This window comes from Phlebotomus argentipes, unplaced genomic scaffold (assembly GCF_947086385.1).
Source record: "Phlebotomus argentipes unplaced genomic scaffold, Phlebotomus argentipes genome assembly contig_2, whole genome shotgun sequence".
NCBI lineage: Eukaryota > Metazoa > Arthropoda > Insecta > Diptera > Psychodidae > Phlebotomus > Phlebotomus argentipes.
This window is the reverse complement of record NW_026776162.1, coordinates 5,875,771-5,893,748: the sequence shown is the minus strand read 5'-3', so window position 1 is coordinate 5,893,748 and position 17,978 is coordinate 5,875,771. Positions and strand designations below refer to the sequence as shown.

At 44.1% G+C, this 17,978-nt stretch overlaps 4 protein-coding genes across 4 annotated transcripts; 1 reads left to right on the top strand and 3 right to left on the bottom strand.

Annotated features, from left to right (window-relative positions):
* Window positions 1-11,700: 11,700 nt before the first annotated feature.
* On the bottom strand, window positions 11,701-13,347 carry LOC132264172 (bystin). Its single transcript, XM_059764281.1, has 2 exons — window positions 13,124-13,347; window positions 11,701-13,064 (listed from the first exon to the last, which is right to left on the bottom strand). Exons 1-2 carry the CDS (start codon window positions 13,259-13,261, stop codon window positions 11,808-11,810), a joined length of 1,395 nt encoding a protein of 464 aa, XP_059620264.1. The 5' UTR covers window positions 13,262-13,347; the 3' UTR covers window positions 11,701-11,807.
* Window positions 13,348-13,422: 75 nt separating this feature from the next.
* Window positions 13,423-15,725, bottom strand: LOC132265354 (secretory carrier-associated membrane protein 5). Its single transcript, XM_059765963.1, has 5 exons — window positions 15,500-15,725; window positions 14,960-15,377; window positions 14,761-14,890; window positions 14,377-14,632; window positions 13,423-14,314 (listed from the first exon to the last, which is right to left on the bottom strand). Exons 1-5 carry the CDS (start codon window positions 15,551-15,553, stop codon window positions 14,165-14,167), a joined length of 1,008 nt encoding a protein of 335 aa, XP_059621946.1. The 5' UTR covers window positions 15,554-15,725; the 3' UTR covers window positions 13,423-14,164.
* Window positions 15,726-15,753: 28 nt separating this feature from the next.
* LOC132265355 (small ribosomal subunit protein eS6) lies at window positions 15,754-16,934 on the top strand. Its single transcript, XM_059765964.1, has 3 exons — window positions 15,754-15,872; window positions 16,081-16,285; window positions 16,344-16,934. The coding sequence occupies exons 1-3, from the start codon at window positions 15,867-15,869 to the stop codon at window positions 16,877-16,879; spliced, it is 747 nt and encodes a 248-aa protein (XP_059621947.1). The 5' UTR covers window positions 15,754-15,866; the 3' UTR covers window positions 16,880-16,934.
* On the bottom strand, window positions 16,931-17,879 carry LOC132265358 (large ribosomal subunit protein eL36). Its single transcript, XM_059765967.1, has 3 exons — window positions 17,765-17,879; window positions 17,496-17,624; window positions 16,931-17,206 (listed from the first exon to the last, which is right to left on the bottom strand). Exons 2-3 carry the CDS (start codon window positions 17,616-17,618, stop codon window positions 16,982-16,984), a joined length of 348 nt encoding a protein of 115 aa, XP_059621950.1. The 5' UTR covers window positions 17,619-17,624; window positions 17,765-17,879; the 3' UTR covers window positions 16,931-16,981.
* Between the last annotated feature and the right edge of the window lie 99 nt (window positions 17,880-17,978).

Here is a 17,978-nt window from a genome sequence, read left to right as displayed (position 1 = left end):
CACGAGTTTCCGCGGGAAGGCAGCACTAAAACTGACCGTTACATCTCACACGCTTTTATACTCTCATTTTCCACCTCTCAACCCCTTTTTCCGACTCCCAATTAGCATGGAGCCGTAATTGGAACAGTCTGTTTGGCTCTGATGAAAATCAAACGGTGCGTTTCGTGTTTTGAGCATCACATTTCAATCATTCCACAAATATTTCCCACGATTTTTGCAACTACAACTCGAGTTACAAATCAATCGTTCTTTTGTCTATACAATCAATTATACTACAAAACTATTGTTAACAACATATTTCCGCCGTAATTTTCATATCGAAATATTTTCTGCTTTTGATGGGCGGTTTTATATAGAAAGACTTACGAAGTTGTCGTGCAAAATGCCATCAAATTTGCCCATCAAATTGCATTAAAATGACAAATTCAATATTAAATTCGAATGAAATCTGTGGTAAATCATGCACATTGTGAATTTCAGAGTGATTTGCGGAATCACTAATATGTATATAATTTATGCGAATAACACGATGTAATATTGAAACATAATCGATCACATCCGTTGATCATAGACTACATCGCCCTTTCAATTGGAATAATTGGTGGCAAGAGACTGCGCAGAAAATAACATCTCAATTGGAGTGCAATTCATGAGAAATTCCAGATGAAACTGCACGCCTGAAGCACTTCATTGTCTGGATTGTTCAATTTTTCCATTAGCACTTCTGTGGTAAACAGTACCAGGCGTCCCCACCGCCACTCATGCCGCCATGGTCAAGGCGAAGGTGCAGCGCGAGAAGCTTCAGCATTGAATAAGAGAGATTATCGCTGCAGACTAGCTCAATAAATAAAATTCCTCCTGCAAAATAAGGCAAATTCAATTCTCTCTATGTCTTTGGGTTAATGAGAGAGAATATAGATCGTTCTCTGCCAAATTATACCCACAAATACTTCTGTCAGAGTTCATTTCGTGAACTCTCTAGAGTAAGAGAAAGGGCTAGAGATATTTGTCAGTCAAATATGTATGAAATGTGGTGAGAAAGGGTGGAAATTTCTCTGGGGTTATTTTCTTCAGCAAGATGCTCAGCATGAAAATAGCAAGTTAATAAATAAAATGAGAAAACAAGTTCTCAATTAGAGTCGGAAATATTACCAAGAAATCTCTATTCACCTTCTCCGCATTGTCTCAAAATGTGTGGAGGAGTTTAATAAATCATGAAGAACCCAGACAAAAGTTTTATCTCACCCAAAGATATTCTGCTATTTGCGACTCTGGATGGTGATCATTTTTTCGCCAAGTGAGGGGAAAGTATTCACCCTTAACACACACAAACGCCACAACACACACACACTTGTGTTGAGAGAAAGCTCATCTGGAGAAAGTCCCATTCAACCGCCACCGCCCCAGCGAAATATGACAGGCGCCCATTTTCTGTTTGTTTTGAGGATCAATACCAAACAGAACACGCGGCTGAGACAAATCTATGTGGAAGAAAGTGCGCGCCCCCCTTTCGCTCCACTCTGTCCCCGAACGCACACTATTGGAGAGCAAGAGAGTGACTAATGCTCCCCAGCATCTCGTGGCACTGTTACATAAGACACATTTCCGCAACGGAGGAGAATTTGTTGCTTTTACAGCCATCCCGAGATCCACAAGCTCGCCCCATCGCCCTTTATTCCCAGTCGAATCTCAATGAATATCAATAGACGATATACGCCATAATATATGCTGGTCTCTTTGAATAATATGCAGAACACGATTCTGAATATTACCAGAGATTATAGAGACACCATTTAACACACCCCTCGAAGTCCCCAAAGCATCTCTACAGCCTCTCTCTCTCTCCATCTCTCTCTCTCTCTGGCTCTCGCTGGATTCGAGGCACTTCTTTTCCCAACCCTCTTGCAACGGCCACAAAGTGCGTGCTTTGTAATTCACAAATTGGACATGGTTTTAAATTAATTTACCGACGTGAGAGCATGAGTGTTTTACTATCACATTTTGCATATTTCAGCTGGATGAAAGGGAATTTATATCACATTTTCATGAGTGAGTTTCGAAAAGTTCACTTTGGAACGTGGAATGCGAGGCAACAAAGAGGAGATTGCAGATTTTCAAACACTCTACACTCAATTTTCCAAGTGATGAAACTCCATAATATCCGACACACTTTGGCGTCCAGGAAATTTCTGCAATAGAAGCCAAATTCTCTGTGTTGCACACTTTGTGAGTTAAAATAATTCATTAGATTAAAATGCTGGAAATTTGAATATAAAGAGAAGGAATTTCTGCCGAGAGTATTTTTTTTCCTGTGGTGCTTAATTAATGAATTTTTTTCTTGTGGAAACAGACACTGTGAAAATTAGCAACAAAATTCCAACTATGAGCTTTTCTGCGAACTTTGCAGTTCACCATCAAAGTGACAAGGAGACACTGGAGCTTGTCATACACACAAAATACGCGCGAAAAGGAAGGCAAAACGGATTGCGGGAGAATTAAAATTGTGACATTGTAGAGTGTGATGTCCTTCATTTCACGTGAGGACAACTTTTTAGAGTACACATAATCCCTTTATCAGTGACTTTGCGCTGTCCCAGATTTGGTTACTTGACGCACACAGCCCAGCGATGTGGACACACTTGACTCTCAGGAGCAATAACAAAAGCTGTCTTTCCACGTAATTAAATTCATTAACCACCCCATCAGCGTGGAATCCTTTCCACTCTTCCTGAAGTGGGACAGAAAAGAGAGAGAGAAATCCACTCTGTGGCTTTGATTTATGTAGCTTCTGACTCAACCCTCGGCGCTTCGACTCTTTTGTGCCGCCGTGTTGTACTATTATCGCCTACAAGAGATCCTCTTCCGCCAGAGGAAAAAAACACGACGAAATAATGATGGAATAATTCATCTTCTGCCTCTCTCTTTTTCTGCCTGCACTCCTTAAGACCAAACCCAAACTGGAGGCATTGAAGTTGAGGAGCTTTAAATTCCCAATATGTCTTCCAGAATGTGACAATTCTGCAATATTGCCACCTTATCGACGATAAAATATGCATAATTTCGCATAATTGACTCTGATGTGTCCCAACAACAACAAAAAAGGGTCCCGAATTTGGGATCTTCTTCCTTTGCCATTCTGCTGAACAGTCAGAGACAAATACAAACATCGGTCGGAGGAAAAATATTGTCGCTACCGAAAGGCATTTATCTCATAAATTTACGGCAATTTCTCGGGCCACTTTTGCCATTCCTCTCTCTCCACATCCTTTCGTCCTTTTGTCCCTCCAGCACAAACTCGCATCGTTAGCGCTTAATCGTGTCTTCGTCAACTTTCACTTCTTGCGCCACAGAATGCCCCAAAAGCTCTCCGACAACTTTCTTCACCTTTTTTTCTCTCCTCGCCGGACGAATGATGAGTAATTGAGTTAATTGGTGAAATTTTCCAAGCTATTGAATTTGGACTTCTCTGCAGAAGCGCGCTTTCAACCATCTCAACTGGGCTTTATGAATTGACTTTGTGACCTTTCAACTGATATAATATTACCCGAGCTTTGTTCATTGGAAAATAATCAGCATATTTTGGACCATTTAAATGCCTAATTACAACTCCTTGTATACATTTCTTGTAATATTAAATACCTCAGCAAATCCTTTGGCATCATTTCAACCGCAAAATATAAGAAGTGAATCCTTCACCTCGACGGCGTGAGAAATGGGAATGTCAGAAGGTATACTTAAAGAGGTATTAAAAGATACTTAACGCGCGGAAAATTAATTTTGCTCCTGTTTTTCGGGGAGGGTAGAAAATAACCCAAAAGTGTGAAGCGCGTTTTGTCGCGCGGTATTTTTCAACTTCTCGTCGCACGATTCATTTTCCACACTTACGTAATACTGGAAAATTATATAGAGCATGCAGCGAATGTATGATAACTCTCGTCCTCAATTCTCTCATGCGCTTCATCACGAAAAATATATACCGCAAAAATGTGTTTTGGCTCGGTTTATGATACAATTTGGAACTCTATCCAGAGTGGTTTCGAATGGCAGTGAAATGATGAATTGATTGTAATTCCTCATTGTCCTCTGCATTTTCAATGCAATTGTCAGGCGATAAAAGGCAAAGGAAATGGAAAAGCTTATGCAAATGAAACTCAATCAAATGCATGGCGGAAATACTTTGTGAATGTTTTCGGTTTCACCATTGCACAATATACTGCATTAACTTGCATTTTAATGGTGTCATTTGAATGCAATGTCGCTCAATTGTGCTGTACTTCATTCAGTGCTGAGAATACAGGATAAATCTCTCATCGCACATCGACACACGCGCTGATGGGAAATCCTCTCAACACCCTGTAATCCATCTCAGAAGACCTGGCAGAGACCCAGAGGCGGGATTGAGCTGAGAAATGGGCAGCAGTATTCTAAATCACCGTGATGTGCCACACATGGCATTGGGTTGAGGAGGGGCAGCGATAAAATATAATACGGCGACAATAAACACGATAAATTGTCACATGTGACTATTTTGGGTACTCATTGAGACCAGCGGCGAATTCAAGTGTAAAAGAAGCCCATAACTGACATTGATGAAGAGTGGATGAATTTTCTCCAAATTCCACTCAACATACCGCAATTCCCCACAGCTTTCCGTCGCGCACTTCGCGTGAGTGAAGTGAAAAAGCTCACAAGTGAAGGCAGAAAGAAGATATTTCACCCCAAATTTCGTCACCCATTCGCATCGAATTACCCCTTTTCCCCGCATGAAAACTTTTATACCTCCGCCTCCGGACAGCATTAGCCGCAATGTTTCGAGTGGGAGAATCAAATTCTCTCTCTCTCTCAGATGTGAACCTCAGTTGCTGTACAAGAGTTTATTAAGAGATTAGGAGAAGAACATGGTGTGTATGTGTAGAAGACAATGGAGAGCTGATAGAGAGTCCGCAATCGGGGAAATTTTATCATTGTCAATGGGAAAATCTTCCTTCACGATTCCATTTCCGTTCCATTGCTGAACAAGTAGAAGCTTCACAAACCTTTTTCCTTTCTCGCCCATTGAAATTCCACGTAGAATTGAGGTGGTTTTTGTCCCACTCTTGGGATTCTTCCTGAAACACTGGCGAATGTGAAGCAAAGCTAGAGTGATTAACTCACCGACTCTCTCGCATTGTCATCGAATTAAATTTTAATTGAATAATAACTCCCCAAGGCACAATTTCCTCAACATTGCCTCTTAGCCAGAATAATTCCCTCGAAATTGTGTGTGAATAACTTTATATTGTTTGCGTATAGTATTCAATTTCTTATCTGCTCAAGAAAGTGTAGAAAAATCCAATGCATATTGCGCCACATCACCAGTGAATGAAGGAAGGATACAGAAAAAAATCAATACGCACTTCCTCATTCTTCTTCCTCAACTTCTCCTATCTGCACTGAACAAACACACTTTCCGTGACAAAGTCTGATATTAAATTACACGTATCGACTTAGAAAGACACGCAGGCATAAATCCACTAAAATCTGAGCAGTTTTTTCTAGCACAAAACAGCTAAAGCAGCAAGAAAATCTCTTACTTTTTATATTTTGCATAGAAATCACCCAAAAACCGTTCCAAAAAGCACGAAAGTTTTTGATTAAAAAGCCTAGAAATGGGATTAATCACAGCCTGAGAGGAGTTTCGTAATTGAGTTGAATCTCGTAAATAAGACAGTGGAGATTAATGACTCAGAATCACCCTTTTTCCAGTATCAAATTCATAGGTTTTCATCCTATATGCATGGTTTAATTACGGTATAGGAGCACGTAGATTAATCAACAGGAAGTAATTAAAGACGACCAGAGCCGCTCGTGAACGGAAATCGCTTCCAGGAAGTCACTGAGATGCGCCCTCGACTACATACATAATTATTTATGGTGTCAGGGGTGGCGAGAGGAGCCGCTCCAATTGGCCCAATTGGACTGCCGCTCAATAAACATCGGCTCCGACAGGAATACGTCTTGTTTATGATGTGATGTGTGTGGGTGTGTTTGGTTTAAAAAGCTTACGTCGGGGAGTGAGTGTGGGAGGACATAAAAGGAATCAGGCCAAGGAGATCCGCTGCGTTCTCACATCGTCTAATAGTGCGGAGGGCGTCGGAAAAATAACACACAGAAGACCATGCGACTCAATAGGCCATAGAGCAGCAGCAGCGGAGAAAGGAGCGTGCGGAACGCCACGAAGGAGATGCGAAAGATGAGGACTGAGAAATGGAGATTGAGTGAGATTTTCTGAAGGATTTATGAATAGCTAAATTTTTTTCACATCTCTCCCTCCCGTGCGTGCAATTGGCAAGGGACAGTGCGGGGAAAGCGCAAAACCAAGAGGAGAACACATAATTGTAGAGAAAAATAAGACTTTTATAAATCCTCCATCACTTTTGTCCTCACCCCAACTCACCGCTCCTCCCCAGAGGCCTTTTGTCTCTCTATATTCCAATAATCGTGAGAGATGCTGTGTGTGTGTGTATGGCTTGAGAAATATAAGCATGAGACGCTCACTTTCACCCTCATGAATAAAACCGATTAACCGGAGGGTGAGCGTGGTGAGTGAGAGTGACAAAAAGAGCGACACACATTTGCGAATATTGCTGGGGTATGTCCTTATCAGAGAGGAAAAGGACGAATGAAAAGTGGAGGAAAAAAGCACCCGAAAGAGTGGATAAGAGCTCGAGAAACCCACATGCTAATTTGAGGACTGCTCGGCACACAGAATGAAATTCAAATTTAAATTTCATCCAATTATGGATTTATTCCTACGAATAGCGACACACAGAAAAAGTGATGGAGCTTAAAGCTCCATTTCGGACGCGCCGCACAAAATTCTTTCCTCATCAGCAAACGCGTGTGGAGGAAATTGTCGTCAGGCAAGAGCGCCTCCGCCAAGGATCACTCCTCCGAAGCAATAATGCCGTCAAGTGTCTTTAGCGATGCTGCAATAAATATTTAATGAACTATGTCGTGCCAGTAACTAAATGATATTGCCCGAGGGCTTGCATAGCTGATGAACTGTCTCCGGTGTATCTCATCTCGGAAATGAATAGCAAAGTACACGCTCAAGAGAGACTTTAACCTCGTGTGTCAATAATTGAGACTTTGCCTTTCAACTCTGCCCAATGACATTGTGTCTGATTGCGATGATGGAAAGTCATGTGCTAATCTCTGAATCAAGCCATTCGAGCCAACTTTATCTACACAGCACATACATTTCGTCATGGCTTACGATGCTGTCATGATTTTCAGGTACAAAACGAGGGGAAGATAGTGAATATTGTGCCTTAAATCCGTCCACCACTTCCTGACACTTCCGGCATTTGAAATTTTCAAACTTTGCATACCAATTCTGAAATTATAGTAAGTTTCTTAAGTTTTCATCAGTTTCTTTCCACTTAAAACCGCCCTTTTAGGGCATCTTTTCCGACTATAACCTCAAAATATCACTAAAATTACTATTTTTGAGGTTATGAGCGACTCTAACACAATTTATAGTGTTTCTTGGGATTAAAATTGCAGAAGAGCAATATTTATTGCATGCATATGCTTAATTCTGCCAATTACTAGCGATATCTTCGAATTATGCACAAGAATTGATGTTCTAGAAAGCGGATTGTTCACTTAATCCATCTTAGATTCGTTACAGAACCTAGAAAAGAAATATTATGATTATTTCTACGATTATTACAGAAAAATCTAAAGAAATTGAAAGAATCTGGATGATTTGTCAATAAAAGCTCCACTCTGGAAAGTAATATTGTAATGTACACCACTTCTAACTGCATTATCTTCCCCTTGACACGATATCACAATCACAAATATGTCTGATACACGCATTGTGCATTGCATAGTTCGTAGCTTAATGACTCTGAGATTAATTTCGTGCCTCAATTGAGTTGATCTGATCAATTGTCTGATAAAGAGCAGCAGACAAACTAAGTAATTTACTTCATCGTCAACTGCAGTAAATATTTTATCAAAATCAGCAATGCATCTTAATTGGTGCTTATGAATTCCTCGGCAAATCTACAGCCATAATTTCCATGCAAATGGGCTCATAATAAATTAATCGAAAGACGAAACACAATTGACTGCTGTCGAAAGTATCCTTGTAGACATTTTATTAATGGTGAAAGTTGATGATGATTTCAAAAAGTTTGAAGGAAAAACCTCACACTTCCCAATCACTTGAGACGCTCTTCTGGTTAAATTGAGAGGGTGAATAAATTTGTACCAAAAACTCCAGCGAGAAGCTTTAATAAGCCATATATACAAGCATCCCTAGCCAAATGTGTAAGAATTCACATAATTATCTCATGGCTGTTGAAGCTCATTGCCTGATATAAATTTAACGCAACCCTCCGAAAATATTTATGAACGACCAAATTATCCGTAAATCAAATTTATGCCAAAAATTGTAGAACAAGCATGAATTGCGTGCTTTTTCGAGCCTAAAACAGTTATCTCAAGCATATCATCTGCACTAAATAATGCAGGATCTCCTGTAATTTCAGGCCTCGCACACACACACCCATAGTTTAAGTTCTTTATCAGTAATTTGATGGGCCAAAGGCCGAAGCCAACTCCTCCTCTCACGCCCACTTCTGGGGTCGTGGCCTAAAGTCCGAAATCATCACATGACTGCTGATCCCGCACACAAGCCAAAACCTCAGCACGGGATTTTTAAAGTTGCATGAAAATTTAAAGACTCTCCTCGCAACGGTGAAATTGCAATTTCACCCTTTAGTCTCCGTTTCGAGCACAAACTGCACATCGCAAGGAGATAAAAATCAATTATTCAAACTCCAGAGGTAAATATATCCCGATAAACTTCTCTGAATTAAATTTCCACCCCTTTTTGACCTACATTATTTGCACATTTCAGGAAACTCAATCACTTTCATCGCCAAGTACAAATTGACAGCTGAGATTTGCATATCCAATCAATGGACAAGTTAAACAGATGGAGAAAAGCTCCAGAGACTATCCGAAAAAGTGTGTCTTTTTCCCACTTCAAAATCATCTCTGTTGAATGTTTCCACTGACAAAGAGACTCTCTCGAATGGAAACCAAACGCTTCTTAAACTGCATTCGACATTCCAATCCAATTTCATGATTTATCTGACGAACGAAAGAAAAATTGCAAAAGCCTCTTAACTTTTCTTCTTCCTTCCCCTTCGACAAGCACCTCTCGAAAAACTCTTCCAATTGAATTGCTCTTGGGCCCTTTTGCAGGGCGAAAAACACGAGGTGAACTTGCAAAAGAACGAATCAATCTTCTTCACGATAATTTATTAAAATGTTACTCGAGCAGGCAATTTTCACCTGAAAGTTTTCCCGCGCGCGCTGAAGATGAATTTTCTCGTTTTCGAGAGGCCTCAATTAGAGATAAAGATGCTGTTAAATTCATCGCTGAGAGCTGGAACTTCTTCTCACTTTCAAATACACCCACAAAATCCTCCCCAAATGAAAATGGTGAAGTGAAAATGCTGCAAACGATACCAAAGAAGTAGTGAATATTTAAATTATTTGGAATAATTCAGTGGCAGAAAGTCTCATTGTGGCTGAAACTTTTTAATAAGCATAATTCTCGAAAGCTAAAACTCAGAAAGCTCATTTTTAATGCCATTCGTCAAGCGTAAAGGATGTTGTCGCACTTGCTTCTTTCCGCATTGAAGTTATCGACACGAATTGTATGCAATTATTTGTTTCTTTAACAAATTTTAAAGGAAAAGTAGGTAAAATTGAGTCCTATTTCCCAATAAAATTGTGTTAAGAAAAGGAAATTGCCAACAGGGAAGTCACTCGCAATCTGAGACCATTAACTTTGTAAATATTAAATCATTTCTTGATTATTTCGTGAATATTTTATTCAAATGTTGATTTTTTTTCCAAGTTTACTGGGAAAATATTCATTTTTTTTTATTATTTTATTCAGATAAATAAATATTTCATTGAGAGCATTAAATTTCCTCATTAATCGCCTTGTTAATTGCATACAATCCATATAGATAAGTGTCGGTAAGAGTCGCTAACTTCAATCACTTGTACGTAAAAAAAAGAAATAGAATAACTAGAAATGTGAAAAATAGCACTGTTATGAAATAAAAAATCCCTTGACTGGCGATTTTGACTATTTTCCCCCCTAAAATTGTGTTAAAGCAAGACAATTCAATCCACTTCAGCACTTGATTCAGCGTGAAAGAGAGCAAGTGTGATAACTCCCTAAGATTGCTCAACCCTTTGTCACACCTAATTCGGCTTTTCTGCCATTCAACATCAAACTGCGACACTGATGATGAAAAGTTCCTTTTTCTGCGAGAACCGAAAGCTGTTCGTGAGTTGGTGAAAGCGGATGAAACGTCTGTGATGTTTTTGAAGGGGAAAAATTGGCTGTTCATCGTGGAATTGGCTGTGTGGAAAGTCAAGTGTAAGAGGTCACGATGGGCCTTGCATCTGCCTTCACATGCAAATGTTCCACCTCTTCCACCCATCAGCATTTCACATCCACTCAGGCGAAAGCGTGCGCCATCGGGAGATGGGGCAATTGGCGTATGGATGCTGTGTTATGCTCCTCTTGTCATATGTTCTCGCATAATTTTGTAGCTTGCTGAAATGTGAGGAATGTGAAACCATCACTTTTGGGAGTTGTGCTTCTCGCCTCTTCACTCAACGCTTTTTTTTTTGCCCGTCGCCTCACAGGAATGCACAACGACGAGGAGGAAGGATAAATTTGTGGGTGGCGCAAGAGCGCCTTTTTTGGTGACTGAACTCTGAACTTTCGAATGTGTCTCTCCGTCTGTCCCCAATGATCGTTTCGGGGCGGAAATGTACATCCTGCCGAGCAGCGGCATTCATTATTACTTTTATTGGAAAACCTCTTCTTCATATCACCTTCTTCCACACCTTTCACCACCCCCCCAATTCATATACACAGCGAAAAGATCAACTTTTAACAAATTCAATCAAACTTCTGTAATTGTCATTTCCAGAAAATTGTCATCATTTTCGTCCCACGACTGACGCGACAAATGCAAATCACCACATTTTCCCACCAACGCGGCCTCTTTTTCACGCTGAAAAAAAGGTGGGAAATAGTATATTTTTAAAACAACAAATTACTACCATATATCTACTGTTTATAAACCATTTATTTGGCCACCCTTTATTTTCCACCCACAATATTTACACCGCTCGCGGTGGAAAATCTATTTCGACACTTTTGCAGGCAACCAAAAACAGCAAAAAAAAAGGTAGAATTTGGAACGAAAAAAGCCGAAGAAGGATTTCAATGCGATGAAACATTGAATATGTTTTATGTGACCCACATAAATTTTTAATAATTCTCGCGTCACTCAAGTGCCAAAGCGCTCTCGATGCTTCCTTTTCCATCCAGCGGAATTAATGGATTTTTATAGAACAATAAAATTGATATCACTGGTGTGGTGCCAACATGATAATATAATTTTTGGGGAAAAACTCTCCTCAAATTTCCAGAGTCAAATGGCGAAAATATCATTGGGACTCCAGACAGCTTTCTAACCGCCTTTCCGCCACCCTCGCGCTCACTCGCGCCGCGCATGACCGCCCGGAAGACTTCCAGCGCAGACACTGCACAACCGATTGCCCTGGCGCTTCTGCTGGCCAGCAGATGGGCTTCGGAACTGTCAGGAGATCCTTGCGTTTCTTCCCTTGAGAAATTGTTTAATAAACTGTGCCTTTCATGCTCGAAAACAGTGATTTGCAAAATATATTGTATATTTTCTCCATTCACTTTCTCAATCACTATCCATCGGAGTATCAAACACGGGGTCGTATTCCACCTCCTGGCCAGCTTCCTCGTCCATCTGCTGATCGATGGGCACCTCAACGTCTCTGCACTTTGCCGCCAGCAACTCCCGTCGAATCTCAGGCGTCAGCTTTGGGTGGGATTGCTTCCTGAGCACGCCCAGCAGCACCTCCTTCTGCTCCGATGAGATGTCATTCTTGTAGCGCTGCACAAACGTGAGGAAGCTCTGGTGCCACAGCACTGGCATCGTCCTCTTGTCGTGCTCGAAGCGCACGAAGTGAAACACCGCCGCGTCCACGACTCTGTACGGCAGAGCGTAGCGCTTGTCCAGCAGAATGCGGATGAAGATGGAGTTCGCGCCGGAATACTCCATCTCGCAGATCTTCAGCAGGCAGGCGGAGGAGTGCAGCACGGGAATCTGATTGCGAGCAATCACGCTGCCGAAGATGATCGCCTCGCGCAGATTGCAGTCGCCGGACTCAAGGAGTGGCAGGATGATGCCCTTGAAGAAGGCGGCCGGCTTGAAGAGCGCCTTTCGCAGGGCGGCGTACAGATGACTGTTGAGCCTCTTGTACTCGCACAGATCGTCCCGGATGCGCGGCATGAGGACGAGATTGTAGAATCGCTGCGCCATCGGGTGCGACAGCACGGAGCTGAAGATGCGCGTGCCTCTGTACATGGCCGCGGCGCTCCAGTGATGTGGCTCCGTGATGAACAGAATCTGCTCCCAATTGCGCAGCTTGGGAATCACCTTGAAGGCCTTGGGCACCTTTCCGCTGCGATACTTCTTCATCACATCGCGCACGCCTTCGTACATCTCCCTCACTCTCGGGTCAATCTCCTCGATCTTCAGCGATCCCACGTCCGAGAGCTGCGTGTGCAGCTCACCCTGCTTCTCCGCGATCTTCTCCATGATGATCTCCGACAGCGTCTTCGTCTTCGGCCCGGATTTGTTCTGGAACATCTCGAGCGCCTTCTCGTCCTCCTCGCTCACTTTGATGTCATCGAAGAAATCGTGCTCCGTGACTTCTGGCTGCTCATCAATCTGCCCGTCGTCATCCTCATCATCAGAATCCACGGGACGACTCAGTTTGGGAGCCTTGCTCGCCTTCCTGAAGATCTTCGCCGCCTCCGCCGGCGTTGGACCCGACATGGCAGTAAAGTCAACTGGATCATCAGCCAAGCTCTCCATTTGCTGCTTCCGGGCAACATCGAGAATCTTTCTGGTCATGCGAGCATCGACAAACTGAAAAACAACCAGTGAATTGAAGGAAAACCCCCAGAAAATCGTATGAAAACACTTACATTCTCCTCTTCAGCTTTCATGCGGATTTTCACTCGGTTCTTCTGTTTGGGCATTTTGCTCTCCATTATCTGCTCCTCCAGGCCCACCTTCTCCGGCTCCTGACTGGGTTTCATGTTCTTCCTCTTCGCCTTACCCATTGTCCAAGCTCTTTTTCACTAAAATACTCAAAATGCACGTGCTTTTTCCCCTGACGTGCGAAACCCAAAACAACACGACATAACCTCACATACGAAACATCGAAAAGGTGGAAATTCAAAAATTACCCGCCACGCGAGGGGCAAATTCACAGGGTGAGTCGATATTTGTTGAATTTATTGATAAATTTATTTATTCTTGCCTCAAGTACTGATAAACATTTAAAAGAGGGTTATTTTCGTCTCTATACAGTATAGCAGTAACATAGAGCTTATGTACTCTACACCGCCAGCGAAATTCATCATTATACACAGAGATTATTCCTGAAGGGAAATCAATATTTTCTTCTCACATTCTTTCTTTCATATGGATTAACTTTTTTTTTCCGTGGACGTGCAATTACTTTCATATTCATATATGTATACTTAGTAAATTACCTGAATTGTATTAATATTACATCAGCGCATTACAAGAGCTCAATATAGTTATTCATTTTTTGGGTTTTTCTCTCCACAAATCGATTTTGGATTATATAAGAACATCTAATGATATTTCCATTTTGCAGCAAATACAATACATTTATATATATATTGAATTTATAAATCGAAAATTTCATCCCCCAAAAGTAAAAGAACCAATTGATCTTCATTGCCTTTCGCACTATCTAAACTTTAACGTATAAAAAAAATCAAGGGATTCCTTTTTATCAAAGTCAATTTAAAAATCAAATAAATAAGTGACTGATTTCGCACACTCCTCCTTTCGCTCACCATCTTCCTTTCTCTCTCTCAATCTCTTCGTCTGGGTGGAAAGATACACAAACAATCACCCGACAAAATATCCCGGCGTGTGAATCACCGAGACATTGGCGTGGCGAAGGCGAAAAAGGGGCAGCGAGCTCTTTATCAATATCTGTTGTTCATCTGAGAATTCACCGCCGCCGAGGCGGCATTCGTGGCGGCTTGCTGCACATGCGGATTGCGCATAAACTCCGTGGTGAACTCCGCCTGAGCCTTGGCGAAGCTTGCGCCGGAACTCCGGTAGATTGAGTGGATCTGCAAGCAAATGCATTAGAAATCTCCTTTCCCCAATGAACCAGAGAGACTGATAATCTCACCTTGGTAAGCATCATAACGTCCCCAGCGGCGCAAGTGCCGAAGCCAATGGCGATCAGGAGCAAGAAGAGCCCCAGAAAGATCCCACCGACGGAGCTGTCGAAGACACTGAGTGCCACAATGAATCCACACGTGCCCATGCCCGGAATCCCAATGGTCTGAATGATGGTGACGCACATTTGGAAGAAGAACACGAAGAAGAACACCATGAAGTTGAAGCTCGAGTCATTGCGGAAAGCCTTGTAAGCAGGACGGTACCTGGAAACAGTGCAAAAGAGTGAGAATGTGAGAAAAGAAGGGCACGGCAATGGCCCATGACCGAGGGAAGCCTCTCGTTATGCACATTCTTCTTCTGTTGGCATTGCAGCCATTCATGCGCGACTCACCAGCAGAGCCAAGAGGCCGGCGTGAAGAGGAATGCAAAGAGGATGGACAGGCCGAATGTTGAGAAGTCCCTGCTGTGTATCATGAGCACCATGGCCCCGATTATGTTCACGCACATCACCCCCGCGTACACTGATAGGAGAGAGAGATTGATTAGTCACCTGTCGAGCGAGCGAGCGCGCGATAAGGCGGGGAACTTACTGATCCACACATAGTACAGGTGTCGCACGACTCTTTGGAACTCCGACGGGATGTCCACCTGGATCTCGTGGTAGAAGCACGGCTGGAAGCAGCACTTCTCGGGCAGCGGCGGCCAGTTGTTGCGGCGCACGGGCTCTGTGTTGGAGCGCAGCTCGCGCTCGCGCCTCTCCAGCTCGGCCGCCCGCCGCTCCAGCTCCTCCTGCCGCCGCTGCAGGTCCTCCGTGGTGATCTGGGGCTGGCTGTACTGTGAGTAGGCCGAGGTGGCCTCATTTGTGGGCTGCACGATGGCCGGCTGGCCGATCTGCACGGGCCGAGGCGGCTGTGTCTTTGGCGGATTGTCATCCTCGAAGGGATTGTAGTCTTCCAGGCCGCGCTGTTGGTTCGTTGTGTTGTGCGCCACTTGTTGAACTGACGGATCCTGCAACAGGAGCCAACATTTAACCACAAGAGATTTGCAAGATGAGAGAGAGCGTTTCAGGGGGGCGGAATGAGGAAACTCTGTGTGACAGCGCGATGCGTCACGATTGTCGCCTTTCTCACCGCAAACGGATTATCAATCTGTCCACCGAAGATATTGTCGTTGAAGCCAGACATCCTGCACTCTTCCTGCACCGCCTATGCTCACTTGTATCACCTAAAACATACAATTTTGCACCAAAATATGGACAAGAATCTCCTGCGAACTCTTTTTTCTCCTTCGCGACGGCTCGACTTTTCTTCTTCTTCTTCACCCCCAAGTTGTGTGGCGTGTCAGAGCCGCTGAGTGGCGCTGCCAGCGCGCACTTCGGCCACCTTCGGTCGCGCATCGGGTGGCCGAGCCGAAGAAAACATCGAATTTTGACAGCTGTCGTGGTTTTGCGGCTCGCATCTCTCTTTTTCCGTGTGGCCGATGATATAGGACGCCAACATGAAGGTAAATTGCATTTTTCACTGGGAAACACGGTTATTTTCCCCGATATCCTTGGCAAAAGCTGCCAATCAGATATCAATCTATGCGCTAATGCATGAATCTGGACAGCTTTGATCCGGATGACGGGGAAAATTGAGGATAAACATTCCGGAGAGAGAAGCAATGTTTTGTTGGCTGTCGCCTAATAAAACCTCCCTTTTGCCTCTTCTAGCTGAACGTGTCGTATCCCGCAACGGGATGTCAGAAGCTCTTCGAGGTGGTGGATGAGCACAAGCTCAGAATCTTCTATGAGAAGCGCATGGGGGCCGAGATCGAGGCCGATGTGCTGGGCGATGAGTGGAAGGGTTATGTTCTCCGCATCGCCGGAGGCAATGACAAGCAGGGCTTCCCCATGAAGCAGGGCGTGCTGACCAACGGTGAGTAGTGAGGGAAACGCAGTGTGAGGAATTGTGACTGAGAGGGCTGTTTTTGCAGTGCGAGTCCGCTTGCTGCTGAAGAAGGGACACTCTTGCTACCGGCCGCGCCGCACTGGCGAGAGGAAGCGCAAGTCCGTGCGCGGATGCATCGTGGACGCCAACATGAGCGTGCTGGCGCTGGTGGTGGTGCGCAAGGGTGAGAAGGACATCCCTGGACTCACGGACAACCAAGTGCCACGCCGTCTGGGACCGAAGAGGGCCTCCAAGATCCGCAAGCTGTACAATCTCAGCAAGGAGGACGATGTGCGCCAGTACGTCGTGCGTCGCCCGCTGCCCGCCAAGGAGGGCAAGAAGCCGCGCACCAAGGCGCCCAAGATCCAGCGCCTCATCACGCCAGTCGTGCTGCAGCGCAAGAGACATCGCATCGCGCTGAAGAAGAAGCGCTCCGCGCGTGGCAAGGAGCAGGCGGCCGAGTACGCCAAGCTGCTGGCTCAGCGCAGGAAGGAGGACAAGGTGAAGAAGGAGGAAGCCAAGAGGCGCCGCTCCGCCTCCCTCCGCGAGTCCAAATCCTCCAGCATCAGCGACAAGAAGTAAAGAGCGAGAGAGGACTTCAATCCGGGAATAAAATATACAAAACTCCTGAACTTTACGGCTTTTGTGTTATCCATTTATTTCTCCATGGCGGAGCTGATCAGTTTACTTGGCATGGGCCTGGGCCTTGCGCATCTGAGTCAGGATGTTGGACAGCTCCTCACGCTTCCTCTTGCCGCGGATGTGCGTGCCCAGGCGGCGCTTCAGGAACTTCAGGGCGCGCTTGTCCTTGGACACCTTCAGCAACTCCATGCAGCGCTTCTCATAAGGGGCATGACCAACCACCTCACGCACGATGTCCCGCACGAATTTGGTGTGTTTCGTCTGGACCTGCAACACAAGAGACAAACTCCGGTCACTCTCAAGCCACCACAAAAACACGCACTTCTGGGCGATTTGCAACTTCAGACCCATAAATTTAACCATCGTCCCAACCTAACAATGCTCCCGGAGCGAAAGACACCAAAAGAATATTGGCATCCCGTCCGGGAACAAGGTTCTTAGCTGGGTGTCTGTGAATGGATAATGTTTTTCATCACCAGTGTTTTGTGAGGTTATGTTGTTGCCAGGAAAACTGGCCAAAACCTCATCCAGGACACACTTGGGGGGTCAAACTTACGTTCTTTATCCTGTCGGCGCGCAGTCCCTTCACCTTCTTGTCGCCGGTGTAGCGCAAATTCCTGATTTTGCTGGTTTTATGTCCCTTGTTGAGACCCACACAAAGTTCGTATTTCAGGCCCATCTTGTCCTGCAAGACACAAAACTAGTAGTTAAAATCCGTAAATCACCTCAATGTCTATCAATTGTGATGCAGAGAAGAGAAATCTGCTCGATGATTAGTCAGATAAAAGTAAATTTCTCTGTACAGAATTTTCGCCATTGATTTACCTGCGATCTTGACAACCGGAAAGATTCGATGTTTCTCCGCTCGCGACGTCATCACGGACATCGCACACTTTTCCCCTCCAGAATCGGCGCTCAACCCGGCAAAACTTCCCTTGTTTCTCCGAGATTTTTGAAAATACAACAATTTCGCGTGTGTTTATCACTTTCGATCCACTCAATTTCCTCCCAATCAAGAGATTATCGCCAATGGCGAAAC

What these genes read in the sequence shown, in the direction of transcription:
- LOC132264172 (XM_059764281.1), bottom strand. Translation starts at nt 13,261, where the DNA reads ATGGGTAAGGCGAAGAGGAAGAACATGAAACCCAGTCAGGAGCCGGAG. An exon ending in TGAAAGCTGAAGAGGAGAAT is followed by an intron (nt 13,065 to 13,123) that starts GTAAGTGTTTTC and finishes GTTGTTTTTCAG; the next exon opens with TTTGTCGATGCTCGCATGAC.
- LOC132265354 (XM_059765963.1), bottom strand. Translation starts at nt 15,553, where the DNA reads ATGTCTGGCTTCAACGACAATATCTTCGGTGGACAGATTGATAATCCG. An exon ending in CCTGTACTATGTGTGGATCA is followed by an intron (nt 14,891 to 14,959) that starts GTAAGTTCCCCG and finishes CTCTCCTATCAG; the next exon opens with TGTACGCGGGGGTGATGTGC. An exon ending in CCGGCCTCTTGGCTCTGCTG is followed by an intron (nt 14,633 to 14,760) that starts GTGAGTCGCGCA and finishes CACTGTTTCCAG; the next exon opens with GTACCGTCCTGCTTACAAGG.
- LOC132265355 (XM_059765964.1), top strand. An exon ending in GCAGGGCGTGCTGACCAACG is followed by an intron (nt 16,286 to 16,343) that starts GTGAGTAGTGAG and finishes CTGTTTTTGCAG; the next exon opens with TGCGAGTCCGCTTGCTGCTG.
- LOC132265358 (XM_059765967.1), bottom strand. Translation starts at nt 17,618, where the DNA reads ATGGGCCTGAAATACGAACTTTGTGTGGGTCTCAACAAGGGACATAAA. An exon ending in GCGCCGACAGGATAAAGAAC is followed by an intron (nt 17,207 to 17,495) that starts GTAAGTTTGACC and finishes CTTGTGTTGCAG; the next exon opens with GTCCAGACGAAACACACCAA.